Consider the following 20,727-nt stretch of genomic DNA (forward strand, 5'->3'; position numbering starts at 1 on the left):
TAAGCATGATTAGTTTGTTTTGGACTCGCGAATAAATATTTTGTGTAAACCATAACACAGAACTACATATCTAGGTAGGTACCTACTTAAAGTTCAAATTATGTTCTTATCTAGACCTTATAATTTAACTTTAATAGTCCTATTAAATACTAGCTGACCCAACGAATTTTGTACAACATAGATTGTCATCATCATCTGAAATAAGGTAGAATTTTTTGGTGAAAGATTTTTTGAAATCGCTCCAATGGTTTCGGAGCCTATTCAATACAAACCAACAAACTTTTCTTCATTATAATAAAAGTAAGATTATTATCTGACTTATGTTGGGAATTAGCCGACGTATTTTTCTTTTAAACTTGGATTATTTCAGCTTTCTCATACCTAAACTCTTGAGTCCGACTCAGTATCACCTTCGCGCACAATCGACCTCCGCTTGTTTACCCAGCACTTCTGATAACCGTACTCTTTACCCCTAGATTACATTATCATCAGGACTGTATTTCTTTACTCATTACTTGGGAAAAGTTTCGTTACATCATTGTAACTGTCACTAACCAATCTACCCTCATATTTTTTCATTTCATCACTGAAATTCCCAATTTCTTCCATCTTCTTTTCCAACTCCCAATTTTCTTTGATAACCAAATTGTAAGTCTTAAAAAGTACCTACTACCTGATTTAATTAACTTCGACCAAAATTTGCACTTAACAATGAGCAAATCACTTGGGGCAAGTTAGGGTGAAAATAATCCCACTACACAGTATGAAAAGTATGCTTAGACTTATTTTTGTTTTTCAAGACTTAAGACCTTCGGAAAATCTCGAACTTAGGTACTTGAAAATTGACTAACAAAAAATTGACAAAATAAATATAGCTATGCGTAGTCTATCTATATTTGATTTGTTTATATTTGAGAAAGATAAGCGATAAAACACTACTTTGAAAACTTCTCAAAACAAGATCAAAAGATTTTCGGTACTACTGTCATTATAAAGAGCTGTGGTTTTCTGTACGAATAAAAATACAATAAAACTACCCTAGTCATTTTCGCTTTTTCTCGCAAACTTAATTTGCTTACATTAGTATCGAAACCACATTATCCTTAGCAACAGAACAATGCCAATTCGGCGATATCTATCGCCTTGGCAGTGACCACCACAATAGGATCCATAGATAACAAGGAGCATTGACAAACACTCGATAGTGCTCCTGACCTATGAACCTCGTATCGCGACCACCGTATTTGCAAGTAAATTATAGTTCTTTGTTCAACACGTACCCAAGATAAATACAGCTTGTATTTTCAAATTGATAAGCACTACAACTTTTGGAGCGAAATGTAGGTACCTAATTGATAAAGGAGTAGGTTTATATTTCAAGTATAAAAAATAATTTAATATGATAAATTGAAACTGTTAAATTTATTGCTATTTATAGAATATCTCTACTTTGTATAAAATAAGATAGTGGTGATAAAGTAGTTCCTTGTAAGTTCCAAAAATACGAAAAGCAGATAATTTGACCTATTTTGCAATAACAAATTTTTCTTCAGGGTCTTGATTCAACTTATTTCAAATTGTTTAGTTTAGTGCATTGATATTTCGATCTTTAAATTGAAACTCTTGATACCTATGTCAAATGCAAATGGAAAATCATTAAATTTTGACTCGACAAGCATCTTATTGGAGTACGTACGAAACAATTCGTGGCCGATCCACTAACTCATACATCCGTACACAGGAGGATGTGGATAATTGGTTCATCGGTGCTGTTTGCTGACAGAATGTTCGAGAAAACTGCACTTTGGTTCTTTGGTCGACCAGTCATTAAAATATTATTATAGAATGATTTATGTAATTTTTCATGAAATTAGAAAGAATGAATGTAAAAGTTTTCTAAATAGGTAAATTTTGGACAAAAATCAAAACGGGATACATTAAATTAATTTCAACATCAACACTGTCGTAAAAATTTTAACTCGTAACAATAGAATTTCTTTCAAAAGTGTTTCAAGCCATAGAATCTACTTTAGAACAGCCACGTCATGAGGACCAGGCCACGTAGTCAGGTCGACATTGTAAAATTGTTTGTAATGAATTCAATGTATCTATTTTTAGATTTTCCTTCACCTTCGCAGTTTTAACCCTTACCCTAAACTTGTACGGTTATTCTTCTTGTTCTTTTACACTTTTCTTCAAACTCACGTTTCCACCCTTTACCTGTAATAATATCTTAGCAGTATGTGTTGTGTAGGTCAAAGTCAAAGCACATGATCATTCCAAATGAAAGCTACAATCGATAACTCAAAGATCCAATTGGATAATCGCAATTTCTTTCTCAACTGGCCATGATTGATCACCGGGACCCCTCCAATTACTCAATTTGACGAAAGGGGGATCTTGGTCCCTTTGTTTTGTGTTTGGCGACCTGCTTTGAGCTCTAGTATTGTTTGGGACTTCAAAGTTTAGTTTTTGATAAAGTATTGTCTCTAATCTGTCATTTTGATTATGAAATTAATCTCTTCTTCTTCTTCTTCTTGTCGTGTCGAAAACAAATCTACACAGTGTAAGCACGAAAATCTGTCTTTTTGATTTATAAATTAATATGGAGGAATAAAAGGATGATAATCCGGCACCATATTATATATATTTTATATATATAGCCTTAAGAAAAAATGGAGACGATAGGGAAAGAATAATTATGGTAGAAATATTTACTTGTATAATATCTTGTCAAACGAAGGTCTGTTTTTTATTTATCTCCAATTTATCGTCTCTGACCATCTGGATTATGAGTTCATTACCTTCAATAAAGTCGTAGTTTCTTCAGCAAACAGCAAAGTTCAAATTGCAGTCGTTATCTTTCGCTAGGCATGCTGTTTGCTGATTCACGAAGATATCGCGTGAACCCGGCTGTCCACGCGGATCTAACACATTGTTGCTGATAACTGCTTCCTTGACCTCTGTTTACGCATTTCTAATTAATAAACCACTGTGGTCTCTTGATAAACCCTTGATGGAAGAATTTGGATTGAATTCCAGGTAGACCACGATGGCAAATAAATTTTATCACTTTCTGATACTTTTTTAAAAGCTTTTTCTAATTCCATTATATCGTCGTGTTTGTTAGTCTTTGTTTAACTAAGTAAGAACGACAATCAAAGAAGAGTAATGTGGATTATCTATAATCATGAATTCAGTACTTTGTTCTTCTTTAAAAACCTTTTGTTTAATTAACCTTCTTACCAATAGTAAAGGAAAAATCTGCGTTCAAAGGACAATAACAAGATATTAATACTCGTTTCTCTTCATAAACAGCTTTTAAAAGGGCAATTACTGAGCCCTTATCAATCTCTGCTGGAGGCACGTTATTGCTCTTATTGATAACATTAATGTGACCCTAATTTATAATTATTATGATTACTAATTAATGTATTGGTTTGTTTGTTTCAGATAAATGTTCACTAGGATGTAAAGGATGTAAGTTGTGTGCATTTTTATTTTTTCCTGGTCATTTGTATAAGTTATCATTATCTTACTTAAGTTTAATGAGAGTATCATTTTTATTACACTTAAGTTCATCATTATCTTTAAGACTAGTTAACTTATCATTTTCTTACTTTTTAATGAGAGTATTATTATTTTTATTAGACAATTTACTATTAACTTAAGTACTTTTTTTATTGACTTTACCTACTTTTACATTATTAATGTTTCAGAGGAAGATTCCACCTTCTGCCACACATTCATCTTTACTTCCAATGATTTAGATGTTTTAACATTTACTTTAACCCCCAGCTTCAACGACAACTTTCCTAAATGGCCACAAGTACACTTATGGTGTTGAAAGCACCGTCTCCATCTTCCTGAGCGGCGCTGACAGCAAGGAGACCACCGTGAAGCTCCTCGGCCAGGTCGTGGTCAACGCCATCGGGAACTGCGTCAACGAGCTGGTCGTGCAGAACTTGGCTATCTCTGGCCCTGATGGCAAGGTATGATGGGCTCTAAGTAATTGTTATTACAATTTGCCTTAGGAATAGGGAATTAGTATGTTCTTCTTCTTACATTTCTTAAGCTTTGGCATTGTAAAATCATCCAGTTTGAACTTCTTTTTCGAAAATATCTGAACATTTAAAAACTCGTGACGTCACTTATTGTAAATCACACGCATCCGTACCTGCTATAATAGGATCATGATAATGTAACGTCATATTCATCTAATTTCTACTTAGAGAATCTATCTATGAATTTATAATTCGATGAAATGTTTAAATTGTGTCTTTTTTATTTCTAATCTGTTATAGGCTAACTCTTATTCATAGAACACAATTTCTTTACTTTTTGTTTAGTCTTCATCTTATCTTCTAAATCAGATCTGAACAACTCAAGCGCTCTCCTATTATTTTATTTATTTATTTATAGAGTAGCAGATGTTCTTAACTTAAGACTTTTGTAAAGTTTCCTAGAGTTTTTCTAACCAGCTGTCCTTTCGTTCAAGAATACCCCCTTAACTATTCGCCCTATCTTATAGGATAGATTAGCAGCTGTTCTTAAACACTAAGACTTTTGCACAGTTTCCTAACCAGGTATAATGTCCTTCTCTTGTTTTAGAAATACCCGAGTCCCCCGGGCATCGAGCAGCCGGTGCAGTTCGCTCTGTACGAGGGCAAGACCGACCCTGAGATCTGCGCCGTGGAGGGCGACACGCGCCGCTCCCTCAACATCAAGAGGGCCATCATCTCGCTTATGCAGACGCAGCCTAATTATGGAGTGCAGGTGAGAAAACAATGTTCGTTTTTTTACTCATAGAAGGGAAGGTCTTGATCTGATCTATAGTAATGATCAAGCTGAGGGTTACCTGTAACGGAGAAGCTCTAGGCCTAATGAAATGATCAAAAGTCATAATAAGGCTGATGATGTAAGTTAGATCAGCTGAGTGTAATCTAAAGCTAATGTTTGTGTATTAAGATCCAAGTTTTGGTGGGAAACTTGAAACAAGGAGTATGATAGCAACTTCATCACCTAAACCCGATTCTCAGATTATATTATTTCTTGGGATAGAAAAAGTTTTCTTTAAAATTCATAAATAAACTTGATTTTAAAGTACTAAATTAATTCAACGATACTCCAATCACATTGTATAGCAGCAAAGCAAAAAGTTACTTTTTCGTGGGTAGGTACGATAATGAACTACTGACTTCCAGCTGTTTAACCTCGATTAGACTTAATGACTGATCTTTTTATCTACATGATTGACTCCTTATTGACTGATCTTGTCTTCTTGGTAGACTTACGACTGTTCTTTTTTTATTTTTTCAGTTGACATATCAGATGACTGATCCTTTTCTTATTAACCAACTTCTTGGTACTCAATGACTAATCTTTCCAGACTGACGTGTTCGGCGTGTGCCCCACCGACGCCTCCTCCTCGAAGGAGGGCAAGTCGGAGCTGGTGCACCGCAGCCGCGACCTCAACCGCTGCTCTCACCGCGAACAGGGCAAGAATGACATGGTGACTGCTGTCTACAACCCCACTGCTGTAAGTTACTTTTATTTTGGTCATTAACCAAAAATAAGCCATAGCCGAACGGTGAAAGGATCGAACTGGTCTCCTCGTTATTCGAGGAATGCGAGTTTGAACCCCGGTGACGCTCAACTATTATGGTGAGCCCACTCGTAATACAAGCCTTTTAGCTTAGTACGAGGGGCTTGTGGATAATGTAGAAAAGGAGTTAGATATTACTCGTAAGATTGTTAAGGTATAATGAGTTACACATTGAACTTTCGAATGAAGATTGACGAAAAAACAAGTTAAGAAAGAAAAAAGAAGAAGAAGGAAAACCATTTATTTGGTTTGGTTACAAGGAGTTAGAACCAAAAATGGCAACCACTCAGCAAGTATCATTCTCTGAGGTAGTAGAACCCAAACATAACGCTGGTATTCTACAAAAGCCATTGATAGTTTATATTGTGAGCCAAATTAGAATATAATAGAAAAATATTATATTTTTAACAATTTTATTCAAAGAATTAAGAGAATCACTAGTTTTTGTTGTAGTTTATCCAAAAGCTTTAACTTATCTTACAGATAAATTCCTAGTAAGCTAATACGAACTTTATCAGAATAATAATATAGTGAACCAAGTTCTAATGGCTAATTGAAAATTTTACACTAGTTCCTTTTTTGGCCGGCATAAAGTTCCCACAATAATTTACCTCTATCTACCAGGAAATCACGAGCACCCAAGTCCTCCACTCGACCCTGAACGTGGAGTCCAAGGTCACGGACACAGTCCCCGAGAAAGTGGCCGCAATCGAGGAGTACCTCTACAAGCCCTTCTCCGTCGGAGAGAACGGCGCCAGAGCGAAGGTCCACACCAAACTGACCCTCACCAACACTGCTGCTCACAAGAGCTCACTCAGTAAGTTGGAAATTTCAGTTTACCTGACGTAGTTTACAGATTAAACTCTGTAAGCTTTATTTTTAAAAAGGTTAAAATTCTAGTTCTAAGTCCACCTCTTAATTGAATGAGGTTTGACCTTTCGATCCGGAGGTTCCTAAAGCACACAAAACAAAGTTTAGATCAATTTGCAATCATAAATTAGCATGTAGACACGTTGGTTACCATCACCTATAGATAGTGCACTCCATAGCAAGTGGACAGATTCGCAACTGGACAGATTCTCAGGTGGACGGATTAGCAACTAAACAGGACATGTACAGTCCATAACATAACGACAACCTCCTGTACAGTCGTTTGTGTACACATAGCATGACCAGTAGCATGGAGATACCCTTTGTAACGTCTTAAGACAGGGAGGTTTCAAGAAATGAAAAAAATAGAACTAGAACGCCCTAAAAAGATTGGGTTTCTTCCATCTATGATTTGTCAGGCCTAAAGCTGTCAAAGTAAAATTTTGCTAAATGGTAACTCTTCTATTCCAGACCCGAAATGCTCGCAGCGCCGCACCATCATGTTCGAGACGCCGCACGAGGAGGCCGGCAAAAGCAACGCCAACGCCGTGCACGCCGCCGTCAGGGACACCGCCAAGGCCGTCGCCAGCGAGGCCAGCTCCAAGTCTGCTGGACAGTTTGCTCAGCTCATTAGGGTAGGTCTTACAACTAATTCAAATCTTCTCCTCATTGCCGTTACCAATGAGGAGCTGGTCTAAGTTCGGTCTAAGTGCTGGACAGTTTTTTCAATTCATTGGGGTTCACTTTAACTTTTCACTTTTCAACAAAATCATCAACTTTCTTCATAACTTTGCCCTACTTGCTAAAGTATTCTTCGTCATTACCAGCTTGGTGCAAACAAAAAACTGTTATTTGATCTATGTTTTTTTCCTTTCAGATCATGCGTTCCGCCAACAAGGACGACTTACTGAAGGTGTTCAACCAAGTCAAGGGCAACAATGTTGAAAAGTACGTATATTTGTAAGGTTTTCAAATATATTTAATTCATTCGTCTACAATCCCAAGTCTCTAAATTGGAGACTTTGGTTTGTAGATGGTTGGTTGAGTCAAGCGAAAAGTTTTACTGCTGTCTCATAATTATGGAAAGTGATCGCAAAACGTAAGCCTGGAATTAGTCAACCATTTTTGGAGTCGTATAAAATGACTACTGGAACTTTTTCATCCATTATTCTCTTACTTCTTCAATCTACATCACCTACCTCTTCTCCAGGCGCGTCTTCCTGGACGGTTTGTTCCGCGCGGGCTCCGGGGCCAGCGTGGAGGCGTCCGTCAACATCCTGAAGCAGGGCCAGCTCTCCAACCTGGAGGAGGAGGTGTTCTACCTCACCCTCGCTGGAGCGAGACACGTCAACAACGAAGCTGTCAAGGCTGCTGCTGTAAGTTCAATTTTTCTTACTTACAAAAATTATAATGAGTTTTATGGGTTTTTTTTTCTGTAGGCTAAAAGCTACAAGTCTAGCCTTGCAAGCCTGTCCAATAACGGGTTATTCTTGTCATAATAAGATTAAATTGTAGAATAGTGTATGTAGTGAAATCAATCTTCTAAGGTTACGAATTTGAATCGTTCAATGCAGTGGCCAAAGGCACTCATGAGTTGCTAAGTTACAGTAACATACAGTTGTCAATTTCATCAAGTGTGGCACTGTATGATAATTTTGTATTAGGGGTGAATTTCTCCGCCACTTTATAATAGCACCAACCTGTTGTGACAACTACTGGTAGAGCCAGTTTATTTGGGCCCAGAAAAGGGTATAACGCCACTGAATTCAAAGAAGCTGTTCGTTCGGTCGTAGAATAACTAAATATTGAAAAGTTCTCAAAATAACCGTGTATTTTCCCCCAGAGCCTCATCGACCGTCCGCAATCCAACAAGAAGGTGTACATCGGTCTGGGAGCACTGGCCGGCGTGTACTGCCGCAACCACGACTGTCACTCCGGGAAGTCCAGCGGCGTCGCCGAGCTCAGCCAGAAGTTCGGCGCCAAGCTCAACTGCAGGGCCAAGGACAAGGCTGCTGAGGACGAGGTTCGTTGCTCTTACTGCATCATTTAGTTCCCACTTTCTTGTGGTATCTTGGACGAGGTTTGTTGTTCTTACTGTATCATTTAGATTAAACTTTCTTGTAGCATATTTTTTGCGGGCTATAACTTCAACTAGAGATAGCCTTTGACATCTATCAACAAACTGATGTATCAGTACATAAATGGTTGGGTCGGTATCCTAACTTTCAGCGTCTTTAGCAATAAAGATTTTATTTTGATTCTATATCATTAGAAATTTTCGTAAATTATGTTTTCCTCATACTAGCTAACCAATGCCAACCGAGACAAACTTGACATTCATTGATTGAGTTTTTATTATTATCCTGGCTACACAGGAGTAGCAGCGGTGGGAACGAGAAGTGGGCTATTCCCACTTCTCGTTCCCACCGCTGCAACTCCCATAGCCCATGCTACCCCAAAAACCAGGTTTGATCTGCCCTAGATTTAAAATCTGTCTCCTATTAAGGCTGAACAACTTCTGACCCCCTCATCCTCTTCCAGGCCGTGTTCATCCTCAAGGGCATCCGCAACATCCGCCACCTGGAGGACAGCCTGATCGACAAGGTGGTGCGCTGCGCCTCCGACGCCGGCGTCAAGCCGCGCGTCAGGGTCGCTGCTCTCGAGGCCTACCTAGCTGACCCTTGCTCTGCTAAGGTAAGAATAATAACAATCTCGTAGGTTTTCCTGGTAAAACAAAAAGGAAAGGTTCTGTATTGGCTAAAAAAGAAATATTTAAAATATTTATTGTCCTTTTTCGACCTTCATCTTTTGCCGTTCTTCTTAGATCAAACTTAGAAAGAAATGATCATTTTTGAATGAGTACTTTTATTTTATTCAGAAGGGCCTCCGATTACTTGAAAGCTTAATATGATCCGTAAATAAATGGTTCCTCATAAGATAGCTTTTAACTCGGGAATTCACGTGAAGTACCTTTCTATTATAGACCAAAAAGAACGCAAGCAAAGCCGCGGACAAAACTCCAAGCTTAAAACGCTCGTGTTCATTCTCCTTTAAAATAAAATCGGCAGCCATTATGCATTACTACCATCTCAGCTAAATCCTCAGTATTAAAAATGTTCTTCTAACATTTATTTTTTCCAACAGCTCAAGAAGTCTGCCCTGGACATAATGAAGAACCGCCAGCTGGACTCCGAAATCAGGATCAAGGCGTACCTCGCCGTCATCGGCTGTCCCTGCGGTGGATCCGCTAACGAAATCAGCAAGCTCTTGGAAAACGAACCAGTACACCAAGGTATGTTCAGAAACGAATCACTATGGCATCTTGTGTAGTTGTTGCACTATTTGGCAACAAAAATGTCCAGTCTGATGCGGTCGACCGTACTTTGTTGTAAACTTCAAATGAGTTACGTCCCTGAAAATATCAAGACTTGACCAGCAAAGGTCTGGATTTTGTGATTCCTGTGTCTCATTTTTTAACGACGCAAACGAGGGGTGTTGTTTTGACGTGTCTATCTGTGGCTATGTAGCTTCAAAACGAATATACGAATGTTGATGTGGTTTCTTTTTTAAATTTAAAGCTTTCAGCCTTTTCAGGATTTTATTCTTGTCTAGTTCTAGTTAATAAAGAAAACGAGGGCAGTTTCCGCAGATCAGGGTTATTTAAAAATTTTATTAGTCGGAGTTTATTAATATTTCATTTGTCTCTTTCCAGTCGGCCGCTTCATCAGCACGTCCATCCGCCACATCCGTGCGTCCACCAACCCCGACAAGAAACTCGCGAAGCTCCACTACGGACTCATCCGTCCACCCACGAAGTTCAATGTTGACGACAGGTAAGACGACCGAGTGGACCACAGGACTAATCTTAGGTATAATCATCATCATAATCATTTCAGCCACAGGACGTTCATTGCTGAACATAGGCCTTCCCCAATGATTTCGATAATGATCGGTTGGTTGGCGTCCAACGCCTTCCTCTCCTTTCTGAGATCTTGTAATCGTTCCTTTTCTTTTAGACTTTTTCTAACTCTGATATCATTATTTTCTTGGATTTTAAATGCTAGTCACTCACAACGCTCTGGTGCCAGAGTTCATAGGTCGCCGTTAGTGTTCCACATTGAAATCGACACCATCATTTCTATATCGAAAGAATTCACCTCTGCAACTTTAAAACTATGACTTCATGACCGATTTCTTGCATAGAGAAAACTGTAGTTGATAGCCAATTATAACAATAAATTCTTCAGCTAAGATCACAATTCACAAAATAATTGACAAACACAAAAAAATCTTGAAATTTAAACATGAACATTTTTCCAGGAAATACTCCTTCTACCGCGAGGCTTCCTTCAACGTGGACGCCCTCGGCCTGGGAGGCAACGTGGAGGAGACCGTCATCTACTCGCAGGACTCCTTCCTGCCAAGGTCTGCCAGCCTGAACCTGACTGCTGAACTCTTCGGACACAGCCTGAATGTCCTTGAGGTAAATACATTGTCGAACAGTTTGAACAGCATTCTTTCGAAATAAATAAAAATTTCTATCATCTATTTGGATAAGGTTGATTCAGTCAAAGTCAACAGTCGACTGAATATGTATACAGGGTGGAAACGATAAGTGATCTCACTGGATAATTTCTAAACCATTCAAGATATCGAAAAACTGGTTACTGACCCTGAAAGTGCTGTACGAACTCTTTCAAACGGTACCAATAACAGGTTACAGAATAAACTGGAAGTATCTGAAAATTCAATGTTTCTAGCTTCCATACTAAATGTATGCCAACCACACAATAATAAGTGTAATTTTTTAAAATTAAATAATGAACCTAAAAAAAACTCGTAAATTGCATTTTTATTTAAAATTATTCAAGGAAAAAATTAGTTTTAGGCTTTACTTGCTATAAAGTGTTGTATCAAGTATCAAGAGATGAGTGCCATGACTGTGGTAGTACTAAATGTATGGGGGATGGAAACATTGGATTTTTGGATAGATCCAGTTTATTCTGTAACTTAATATTGATACCGTTGGATAGAGCTCGTGAAGCACTTTTAGGATCAGTAACCAGTTTTTCGATATCTTGTATGGTTTAGAAATAATCGAGTGAGATCACTTATCGTTTCCACCCTGTATACAGCAAGAAGTCAAGGTTCATCTTAAAAATTAAATTCAATAAAATTCATTTATTTTTGCAAATAGGCTTTTAAAAAGCACTTTTACATGTCCCAATATTAACCCTACCACTGCTTCGGGACAATAAATGGGCCAGTGCTGAGAAGAAGCAGCGCAAGAAACTCAGTCACTATTGTCAGCCTCCTTTTTAAGGGTTTAGTCTTTAAAATTTACAAATTATAGTCATAAGTATTGATGCGAGCTAGGTAGTTAAACATACCAAACCAATTTTTATCTTTTATTATAATCATCAACTTTATAGTAGCCCTTTTTCATTAAGGTGCTTTTGATATGTGCTTTAAATCTGTCCATCACATTAATTCCAATCCCTAGAATTTATGGGGTAGTGATCATCCTTAGGGGAGGCCTTTGTCCAGCAGTGGACGTCTTTCGGCTGAAACGAACGATCAGAGAAAATAATAATCAGTCTACTAAATGCAGACTGTATAACAATAATAATGAGTCAGTAAGCAAATTAATTAATTATAGCTTCTATAAGTAGACTAATCTCGAGTATGATTTTCATAGGTTGGAGGTCGTCAAGGCAACCTCGACCGCGTCGCTGAGCACATCTTCGGCCCGAGGAGCATCTTCCGCACCAAGAAGCCCCAGGACATCTACGACGAGCTCAAGAAGACCTACGACGACACCAAGAAGGAAACCCAAGCTCACCTGTCCAGAGGCCGCCGCTCTGTCAAGGTTGACGTCGACAACTTTGACAAACACGTAAGTTTTATAGAAATTCAGCATTTATTGTGATATGCTCGCAAGGAGCTCGTCAAGACGCTGGTCTTCCACAAACACCGAACTGGCATACCCTGAAACTACAGACTTGAGATGTACTGACTCGACTGTCATGAAGCTAAATATTGTAGCTAAATATTTTACCTACCAAACAAACTGAGGTACAAATTCAGATCGTTCATGATTGTTTTCCTTTCAGTTGAAAGAAGAGGCTGAACCCTACAACAATGAGCTGGAACTGGACGTATACCTGAAGCTGTTCGGAACTGATGCTTTATACCTCTCCTTCGGAGACGACAAGAGCTTCGACTTCCACCAGTTCATCCAAAAACAGCTGCAGTTCGGAGATGGAGTTTTGAATAAGTTGAAGAACTTCCAGGTAACAAGGCTTTGCAATATGTTTATACAAACAACATGCTCGCTAGTAAAACATTATAATTATTTATTTTTATCTATCTTTCTCACTCATTTGCTTCTTTTTTTCCAGCACGAACTCCGCTCTCATCTTCTGTTCCTTGACGCCCAACTGACGTACCCCACCTCCACCGGTTTCCCTCTGAAGCTTAACCTTGTCGGAGCAGCCACCGCCCGCGTCGACATCGGCGCCAACATCGACGTCCGCCAGATCCTCAAGTCCCCCCAGAACGCCAAGGTCGACATCAAACTCGTGCCAAGCTCTGACATCGAAATCGCCGGAATCCTCCAAATCGATGCTGACGTTGTTTCCACCGGTCTCAAAGTCGTCACCAACCTCCACTCTTCAACTGGCGCCCACGTCATCGCTCAAGTCTTAGAAAATGGCAACGGTTTTGACCTCCAACTTGGCTTGCCCATTGAGAAGCAGGAGATCCTCACTGCGTCTCACGACTTGGTATACTTCACTGCTGAGAAAGGACAGCCTGAGACACACGTCGCTTTGAAGACTGGCGCTGAAAGGAAGGACTACTCTGGATGCTTCGACCAGCTGTCTGGTCTCCTGGGCTTGACGCTGTGTGGAGAACTGTCTGTGCCATTCTCAATTTCTGGTTAGTAGATATTCCTTCTCATCCAGTAAATAAGTAACTCGCGTGTTTTTCGATGTGTTCAAAGTCAGTCTTCACGAGACAGGCTCGCGTAATGTGGGTACCAAAATTCGCCAAAATTCACTTTCTCATCAGAGAAAGTGAATTTGGGTATACAGGGTGTCCCGTAATGTAACGTCAAGCCGGAACTGGGTGTTGAGGCAAGTTGTGTTGGTTATCAGAAAAATATAAAAAAAAATCTATGTGGCATATTTTAAAAATAATAGGCATTTAAAAAAAATCAAAAAATTCTACTCCAGGTGATGGTCCTTTTACTCGTGTTGCCACAAATCTTCACTTTTACCAAAATTTTTTTTTGTTATGTAACCCTGAATAATGCTTCTCTAAATTGTTATCAAAATTACAAAACCAGCTGCTCCAACTTGGATGAAAAAAATACATTATTCCCAAAAAAAATATCAAAATAAAAATTTTGCCTAGTTTAAACTGACTGTACTGAAAAAAAATTGTACTACGCGAGTGTGGCAAGTGACGTCATAATTTGGCGCATTTAGTAAGGATTCCAAAATGGTATAACACTTTGTAAAATCTTGCTGTAATTGTCGACAATTTTTGTTTATTGGAAATAATCCCGTTTTTAACTTTATCTACCTTGGTTAAAAATATTATTCTAATGTGCCCAAAATTCAAGTTTCTGGCTTAAGTGAGGTGGAGAAGCCATTTTAAAAGGTATGAGCGGGACGGAGAGGGCCATCTTACCAAGCAGGGATGTTATGGATATCCGTAACCGTAACCGAAACTATCGGATATCCGAAATAAAAAAATGTCCATAACCGTAACCGAAACTGATTCAAAAGTTACGGATAGTTTCGGATAAAGGCCAAACTGCAAAACTCTATGAAATCTGCAGTATACACGCCGCAGCTGCAATGCCGCGCTGCCGATTTCATAGTTTTGCAGTTTGCGGTTGCAGTTTGCGGTCTGCGGCCCGTCTTGGAATTGTACCTTAAATCTTAATATTTGTTACCAACTTGTCTGGCATTCGCTGGCACCATCTAATATGCCAGCCTGTTTTACCTTTATCATACATAGGTGTCGTCTTAGTTGGTACATAAAGTAGCTATGTGGGTCACGCTCACGCAGCATCTTGCTATTTGTATTATACCTACATTTTTGAAATTCTAATAATTCCGTAACCGAAATTATCCGAGACTTTCGGATAATCTGAAATGATTTCATATCCGTGACCGTAACCGAAACCGGTATAATATTATTCTAATATCCGTAACCGTATCCATAACCGAAACTTCATATCCTTATTATCCCTGTTACCAAGTACAAGTGCAGGCAGAGCAGGTAGTAAAGGCGCGCGCGCACGGGTGACTTTTGTCACAGTATGTCAACTACTAATTACTGTCATGGTGACAAAAGTTTCTGTGACTGACTGTACGGTAGTCAGTCACAGAAACTTGAATTTTGGGCACATTAGAATAATAATTTTTAACCAAGGTAGATAAAGTTAAAAACGGGACTATTTCCAAAAAACCAAAAATTGTCGACAATCACAGCAAAAATTTACCAAGTGTTATACCATTTTGGAATCCTTACTAAATGCGCCAAATTATGACGTCACTTGCCACACTCGCGTAGTAGGTACATTTTTTTTCAGTACAGGCAGTTTAAACTAGGCAAAATTTTTATTTTGAAATTTTTTTTGGGAATAGTGTATTTTTTTCATCCAAGCTGGAGCAGCTGGTTTTGTAATTTTGATAACAATTTAGAGAACCATTATTCAGGGTTACATAACAAAAAAAAAAATTTTGGAAAAAGTGAAGATTTGTGGCAACACGAGCAAAAGGACCGTCACCTGGAGTAGAATTTTTTGTTTTTTTTTAAATGCCTATTATTTTTAAAATATGCCACATAGATTTTTTTTAATATTTTTCTGATAACCAGCACAACTTGCCTCAACACCCAGTTCCGGCTTGACGTTACATTACGGGACACCCTGTATATTATACAAGATTTATATCCCTGTACTTTTAAGATCATGAGTTGATGTGAAATGTATTTTTCCTTTAGGACCTGATGCCCAAGCTTCCATCTCCAGCTTTTTCTCTCGCTACCCTCTGACTGGAGTCTCAAAGGTCAAGTTGGTGCTGGAGAAGAACGATCTCCGTGGATACCACGTCAAGGGAGTTTACCGCGTGACCAATGACAGACGCAACTTCGAACTTCTGTTCGAAGCTGAAGGATCGAAGAACCGCCGCACCCAAATCACCGGAGAGCTCGTAGCCAACCAACACGAAAAGACTGTCATCTTGTCTCTGGATTCCCCTATTAAGAAAGTGCATGGACAAGTGTCTCTATACACCAAGCCTTCTGAGTATGCTCTCGTCCTCAAGGGCAAGTTAGACAATGATAATTATTATGGTAAGGCTGGATTCAGTGTTCAAGGCGATGAGCGTCGCAGTGTGTTCAGGCCAGTCATCGAATACGAAATGCCGCAACAAAATGGCAAGAAATCCCTTAAGATCGACGGTGAAGTGATCAGGGAAAACAATCAACAGTCGACTAAATATACACTGCAAGGAGTCAAGGTTCATCTGCCAAATGCCAAGGACGCCGTCGATGTAAATGGACACTTGAGCACCAATCCTCAAGGAATAGACTTGGACCTGAAAGCTAAGCAGGGAGAATACAACTGCCTCTTGGGAGTCAATGTAAACGGCCACGATTTCAAGGCTGAGTTCCAGAACAATTTGAACCCGGTGATTAACTTCAGATTGAATGGACACGTGGAATATTCTGGAAGTGAATTGGTATGTAGTTTTATTGGACCCCTAAAAATAGAAATTTCAATCTTATTTTTTTTTACAATATTATAATTGTTCTATACCTACCTATGTTTTAGATCCGTCATGACTTCGACCTGACATACGGCGGAGACCTTCGTGACCCCAACAGCCGCGTCATCTTCAACCAACTGCTGAAGACTCACTACAAGAGCGCCGAGCAGTTCAACGTTATCACTAAGAACAAGTGTGAGTACCTACTAGTTGATTGTTTACTTTACAAGTTGATAGTTATAATAAATTAAACGCCGTAACACAAAAAAATGCTATAAAATATGAAGAAGTCTTTTTATGTTCCAAAATTAATGTATTCTTTTCTTTCAGTTGAAATCCTCGCTCTCCCGCTGAAACTCCAGGTCGATGGTGAAGCTGACCCGAAGAAACTGGACGTTGGAATCAAGGGTCAATACTTTGACAAGCACGCAGGATTAGAACTCGAGGCAAGAACCCAGATTAAAAAGCCTGGCGACTACCACGTTAAGATGTCTGCCGAATTCGACAAACAAGGCATCGAGGTTCTCTCCAAGAGGGACATTATCAACCCTGACAAGTCTAACTTCGAAAACTACATCCAGATCAAGAATATCGGCAAATACGAGCTCTCTGGAGTTGTGCTGCACAAGAACAGGCCGAACGACAGGAACATTGGAGCCATCGGTCACCTGAAGGTCACTGCTAGTGGAAAGAATGAAGACATCAAGTGAGTACTTAATATTTAATAATACTAGTTTAATAATAAAATTACAATGTATTTTTTCTCTGTCTTTCTTAAACAAAGACATTCGCTCGAAAAGGATAAGACTATATTTTTGAAATGCCAGACCCCGAAACAGCAATGCCGTTTGCGGCGGGAGCCGACACGTAGACCTTAGCGCTAAATACCGAGCACTTGAGGGGATTTAAATCATAATTATGATATCCAATCAAAAAATTTTACATCTGACATTTTCAAAGAGCAAAATACACTTTACAAATCAATTTTTCTATAGATTCGACGTTGGAATGATCGAGAACAACAAACTGTACTCGTCGCACGCCAAGATCACGTACTCCAAGGGAGATCTCCTGGACTACCTTCTGAAGGTCACTCGCGGAGCCAACGCCAACGGACAGCTGAAGTTCATCCTGAAGGACACGGTCTCTGCCAACGGACAGTTCAAGGTCACCGACGGAGACGGCAAGGGCAACGGAATGATCATCGTTGATTTCAAGAAGGTGGGTAAAAATATTTTTGAAGAATTGCCATTACGCACCTATTTTTACGGGAATATTCCCACCTGTCGTTCCCGCCGCTGCAACTCCTGTGTAGCCAAGATCTACAGCATGATCGCCAATAAAAACCCAACCAGTGAAGGTCAAGATTGTCCCGGTGGAAAGTTAAATATTATTATCATTGGACCTGCAACGAAGTTAATCAGAAGAACATAAGGGTTCGAAGTTTACGTTTCTACTTTTTGTCGGCCGATAGGTGGGCCCGATTCTAATTTGTATGAAATCTAAATTGGTGTAATGTGCGCACTCCATACATGCCCCTATTTATTAACTGTCCAACTAAACTATCGGCCAACTTAAAGTCCACTGATTTAAAGACCACTGTCTGCGCCTAGGCTTAACTTCATCATGCACTTATTTATGTTTTCAACTTATTATTAACTTGGTTTTATCTTCCAGTCTCAACGCAAGATCAGGGCCGATGTGAAGTTCGTGGCCAAGGAGCCGGTGTTCAACGCCGACGTCACCATCTTCCTCAACTTCGAGAAGGACAGCAACGACAAGATCCACTTCACCACCGACACCAAGAGGACCGCCAACTTTGTTGACACCAAGTAAGTCGTCAACAAGACCGACACTTTTATACCTGTAATAAATAACGATGCGTGCTTAAGTGAAGCAGCAAATCGAACGCACAGCGTTGAATAGATCTCTGTGTTTGTGTGTGACCCTGTGCGTCCACGCGCCCTGTGAGACCTCATAATCTATCCGACGACATCAAGGCAGCAGGAAGGCGCTGGATGCAGGCCGCTGCCAACCGGTCATCAAGTCATTAGGGGAGGCCTATGTGTAGCAGTGGACGCCCTATGGCTGAAATGATGATGACGAATCTATGGTTAAAAATCCTTCTTTATCTTTGTTGCTTTACCTATAGGCCTTTATATGACTACCTTACGATCTGGCTTGGAGATGACAATGCCAAATATAGTATTGGGTTGAACTTTTTATGGGAAAATGGTAGTACAATGAGCATAAAGTAAGATTATATTTCTATCTAATCACCATACTACTCAAATTACTTTAGAACTGAGTAGGTAGGTAGGCTGATTGGTAAAATGTATTATTCCTTAATTTTTGGACAGAGCGTTTCTCACATTGGAAGTCGTATCACCAGCCAGTACCAGTTGTACCATCTAAAATTCACCACAAAAAATTCTTCCAAAAAAAAGACCACCCATCCATAATCGGCTACTGAAGAAGTTTCTTCACCACCTTCACCAGTAACTAATGGATCATCCTTTTAGGAATAAGTTGGAGTACGGCGGCAAGAAGGCCGAGGTCAACGTCCGCGCCGAGGGCTCGCTGGAGGGCAAGTCGCACGCCAACGTGGAGGTCGTGCTGCCCACTGAGCGGTGCTTGAGCCTGAAGGTCGACAGGGACATCGTCTCCAAGGACAACGTGAGTGTCTAGACATGCAGTAGCGTGTCAAGCCAAGTTCAAGTAATGCTTTAACCACACCAACGCGTGCCATCGCTGTCGCGATCATAGGGAAATGACAGGTCACGTGAACTGCCATTGGTCGAGCGACCTGTCATTGGCCTTTGATTGCGCCGGCGATGGCGATCTGCACGCTTTGGTGTGGTTGAAGCTTAACAGAACTGGTGAACAGCACCGTGTATAATATTACATTATACGAACCATTTGGAGCCACTTTTAACCCTCTCATAACTCAAAATTTACAATTACTCATTATAGCTTTTTCAAATGTTATCAATGTAAAACAACATTTTTCTAGGTCGAGTATTTCATCATTGATTTCCCCTTCCTAATTCAAGCAAACTGTATTATTCCTAGGTTTTCCAGAAAACATCGCTTTCTAGCTATAACCCTGCCCAAATGTGCCATCATTTCTTTCAGAACTGTGTGCAATAAAATTTTCACCATGTTCAGGTATACAACGGCAACATCGAGGTGGTCTTATCCGACGCGGAAAAGCGCGGCGCCGCAGCTTCCAAGATCGCGTACAAGGGCAAGATTATTAACAGCGACGTCGACAAGGGCTTGTACCACTACGAAGGACAGGTGGACCTGGCGCTGAAGAACGGCAAGAACCTGCAGAACCAGTTCATTCTCAAGAACAGCCCTAAGGACGACAAATACAACTTCTACTTCAAGGTAATCCTTCACGGCAACCATATTAGAGGTCATAGCAGACTTATCAACTAAGAAAGGGATATCGCCTTTCGTGCGCTGTCAACCGCGAGGCGAGGCGTTTTCGTTACGGTGCGGATAAGTGTGAATACTGACCGCCTCGAGTTGATACGGTTACGATCCCTTTCCGGGTTGATAAATGTGCCATGTCCTTAAAGCGGGTTTTCCACCGCGAGCGGAGACGTTAATGACTCCGTTTACCTCGCATCGCAATACAATATGCACAAATCTTTCAACAAAGAGTCGAGTGAAAATGACAAAGAGGGAAAAAAAGTAAAAATTTGCTCGCCCATGAACTCGATATTCCCGAAATGATGTCTGTCACAGAAAAACTTTATCGCGCACGTCTGTTTCATAAACCGAGAAGAACTATGCTATGGTGCTAGTGCATGGTGGTATGCTACCAGGATGTTGGGCTACCAATTTGAAGATGCCTAGATACGCCAATGGAGATCTAACAAATACTTTCTCTTCCAGAGCGACCTGACCGGCAACCTGATCCCGCAACCAGCGTCGCTGTTCACCAACGTGGTGTACAACCAGACGTCCACCGCCTTCTACGACAACAACCTGCAGATGAAGGGCAACTACGGTAACGATTACGCCTTCGAGGTCACCGATATCTTTCAAGTCCTGAGTAACAAGTGAGTTGGTTTCAAATTCAAATTCAATTTTTTATCGCATATTAAGTGTTTACAATTGGGTCTTAATCTAAGCAATGAGCTTAGACCGACAAGATTAAGAAACCTCGTAAAAAAATCCTGCTGAAAGCCTGAAAAGTGCCCTGGAATTATTTGCAAAAGATTTCTTATACAGAACAAGGCAGGCGCAATGAGTGAGATGGTGACTCGTTTAAGCGCCCTGGAAAGGACCTCGTCATCGTCGTCGTTTCAGCCGAAAGACGTCCACTGCTGGACAAAGGCCTCCCCCAAGGATTTCCACAAAGACCGGTCCTGCGCCGCTTGCATCCAGATACTTCCCGCGACCTTACCAGATCGTCGGTCCACCTAGTGGGAGGCCTGCCCACGCTACGTCTTC

The 20,727-nt window shown here is 40.1% G+C and overlaps 1 protein-coding gene across 2 annotated transcripts in view; it reads left to right on the plus strand.

Annotated features, from left to right (window-relative positions):
* Window positions 1-20,727, plus strand: part of LOC135084129 (apolipophorins) — a 45,438-nt gene that overhangs the window by 1,321 nt on the left and 23,390 nt on the right. For both annotated transcript variants that reach the window (XM_063978873.1, XM_063978874.1), the window contains exons 2-25: window positions 3,454-3,480; window positions 3,799-3,992; window positions 4,612-4,776; window positions 5,390-5,539; window positions 6,230-6,422; window positions 6,947-7,110; window positions 7,353-7,423; window positions 7,686-7,851; window positions 8,319-8,498; window positions 9,017-9,169; window positions 9,620-9,767; window positions 10,188-10,308; window positions 10,796-10,958; window positions 12,174-12,371; window positions 12,589-12,768; window positions 12,877-13,414; window positions 15,494-16,233; window positions 16,326-16,455; window positions 16,591-16,966; window positions 17,256-17,481; window positions 17,938-18,092; window positions 18,783-18,936; window positions 19,429-19,653; window positions 20,167-20,333. In XM_063978873.1, the coding sequence (XP_063834943.1) occupies window positions 3,454-3,480; window positions 3,799-3,992; window positions 4,612-4,776; window positions 5,390-5,539; window positions 6,230-6,422; window positions 6,947-7,110; window positions 7,353-7,423; window positions 7,686-7,851; window positions 8,319-8,498; window positions 9,017-9,169; window positions 9,620-9,767; window positions 10,188-10,308; window positions 10,796-10,958; window positions 12,174-12,371; window positions 12,589-12,768; window positions 12,877-13,414; window positions 15,494-16,233; window positions 16,326-16,455; window positions 16,591-16,966; window positions 17,256-17,481; window positions 17,938-18,092; window positions 18,783-18,936; window positions 19,429-19,653; window positions 20,167-20,333 (4,984 nt within the window). The remainder of the gene's footprint in view (window positions 1-3,453; window positions 3,481-3,798; window positions 3,993-4,611; window positions 4,777-5,389; window positions 5,540-6,229; window positions 6,423-6,946; window positions 7,111-7,352; window positions 7,424-7,685; window positions 7,852-8,318; window positions 8,499-9,016; window positions 9,170-9,619; window positions 9,768-10,187; window positions 10,309-10,795; window positions 10,959-12,173; window positions 12,372-12,588; window positions 12,769-12,876; window positions 13,415-15,493; window positions 16,234-16,325; window positions 16,456-16,590; window positions 16,967-17,255; window positions 17,482-17,937; window positions 18,093-18,782; window positions 18,937-19,428; window positions 19,654-20,166; window positions 20,334-20,727) is intronic.

This window comes from Ostrinia nubilalis, chromosome 25 (assembly GCF_963855985.1).
Source record: "Ostrinia nubilalis chromosome 25, ilOstNubi1.1, whole genome shotgun sequence".
NCBI lineage: Eukaryota > Metazoa > Arthropoda > Insecta > Lepidoptera > Crambidae > Ostrinia > Ostrinia nubilalis.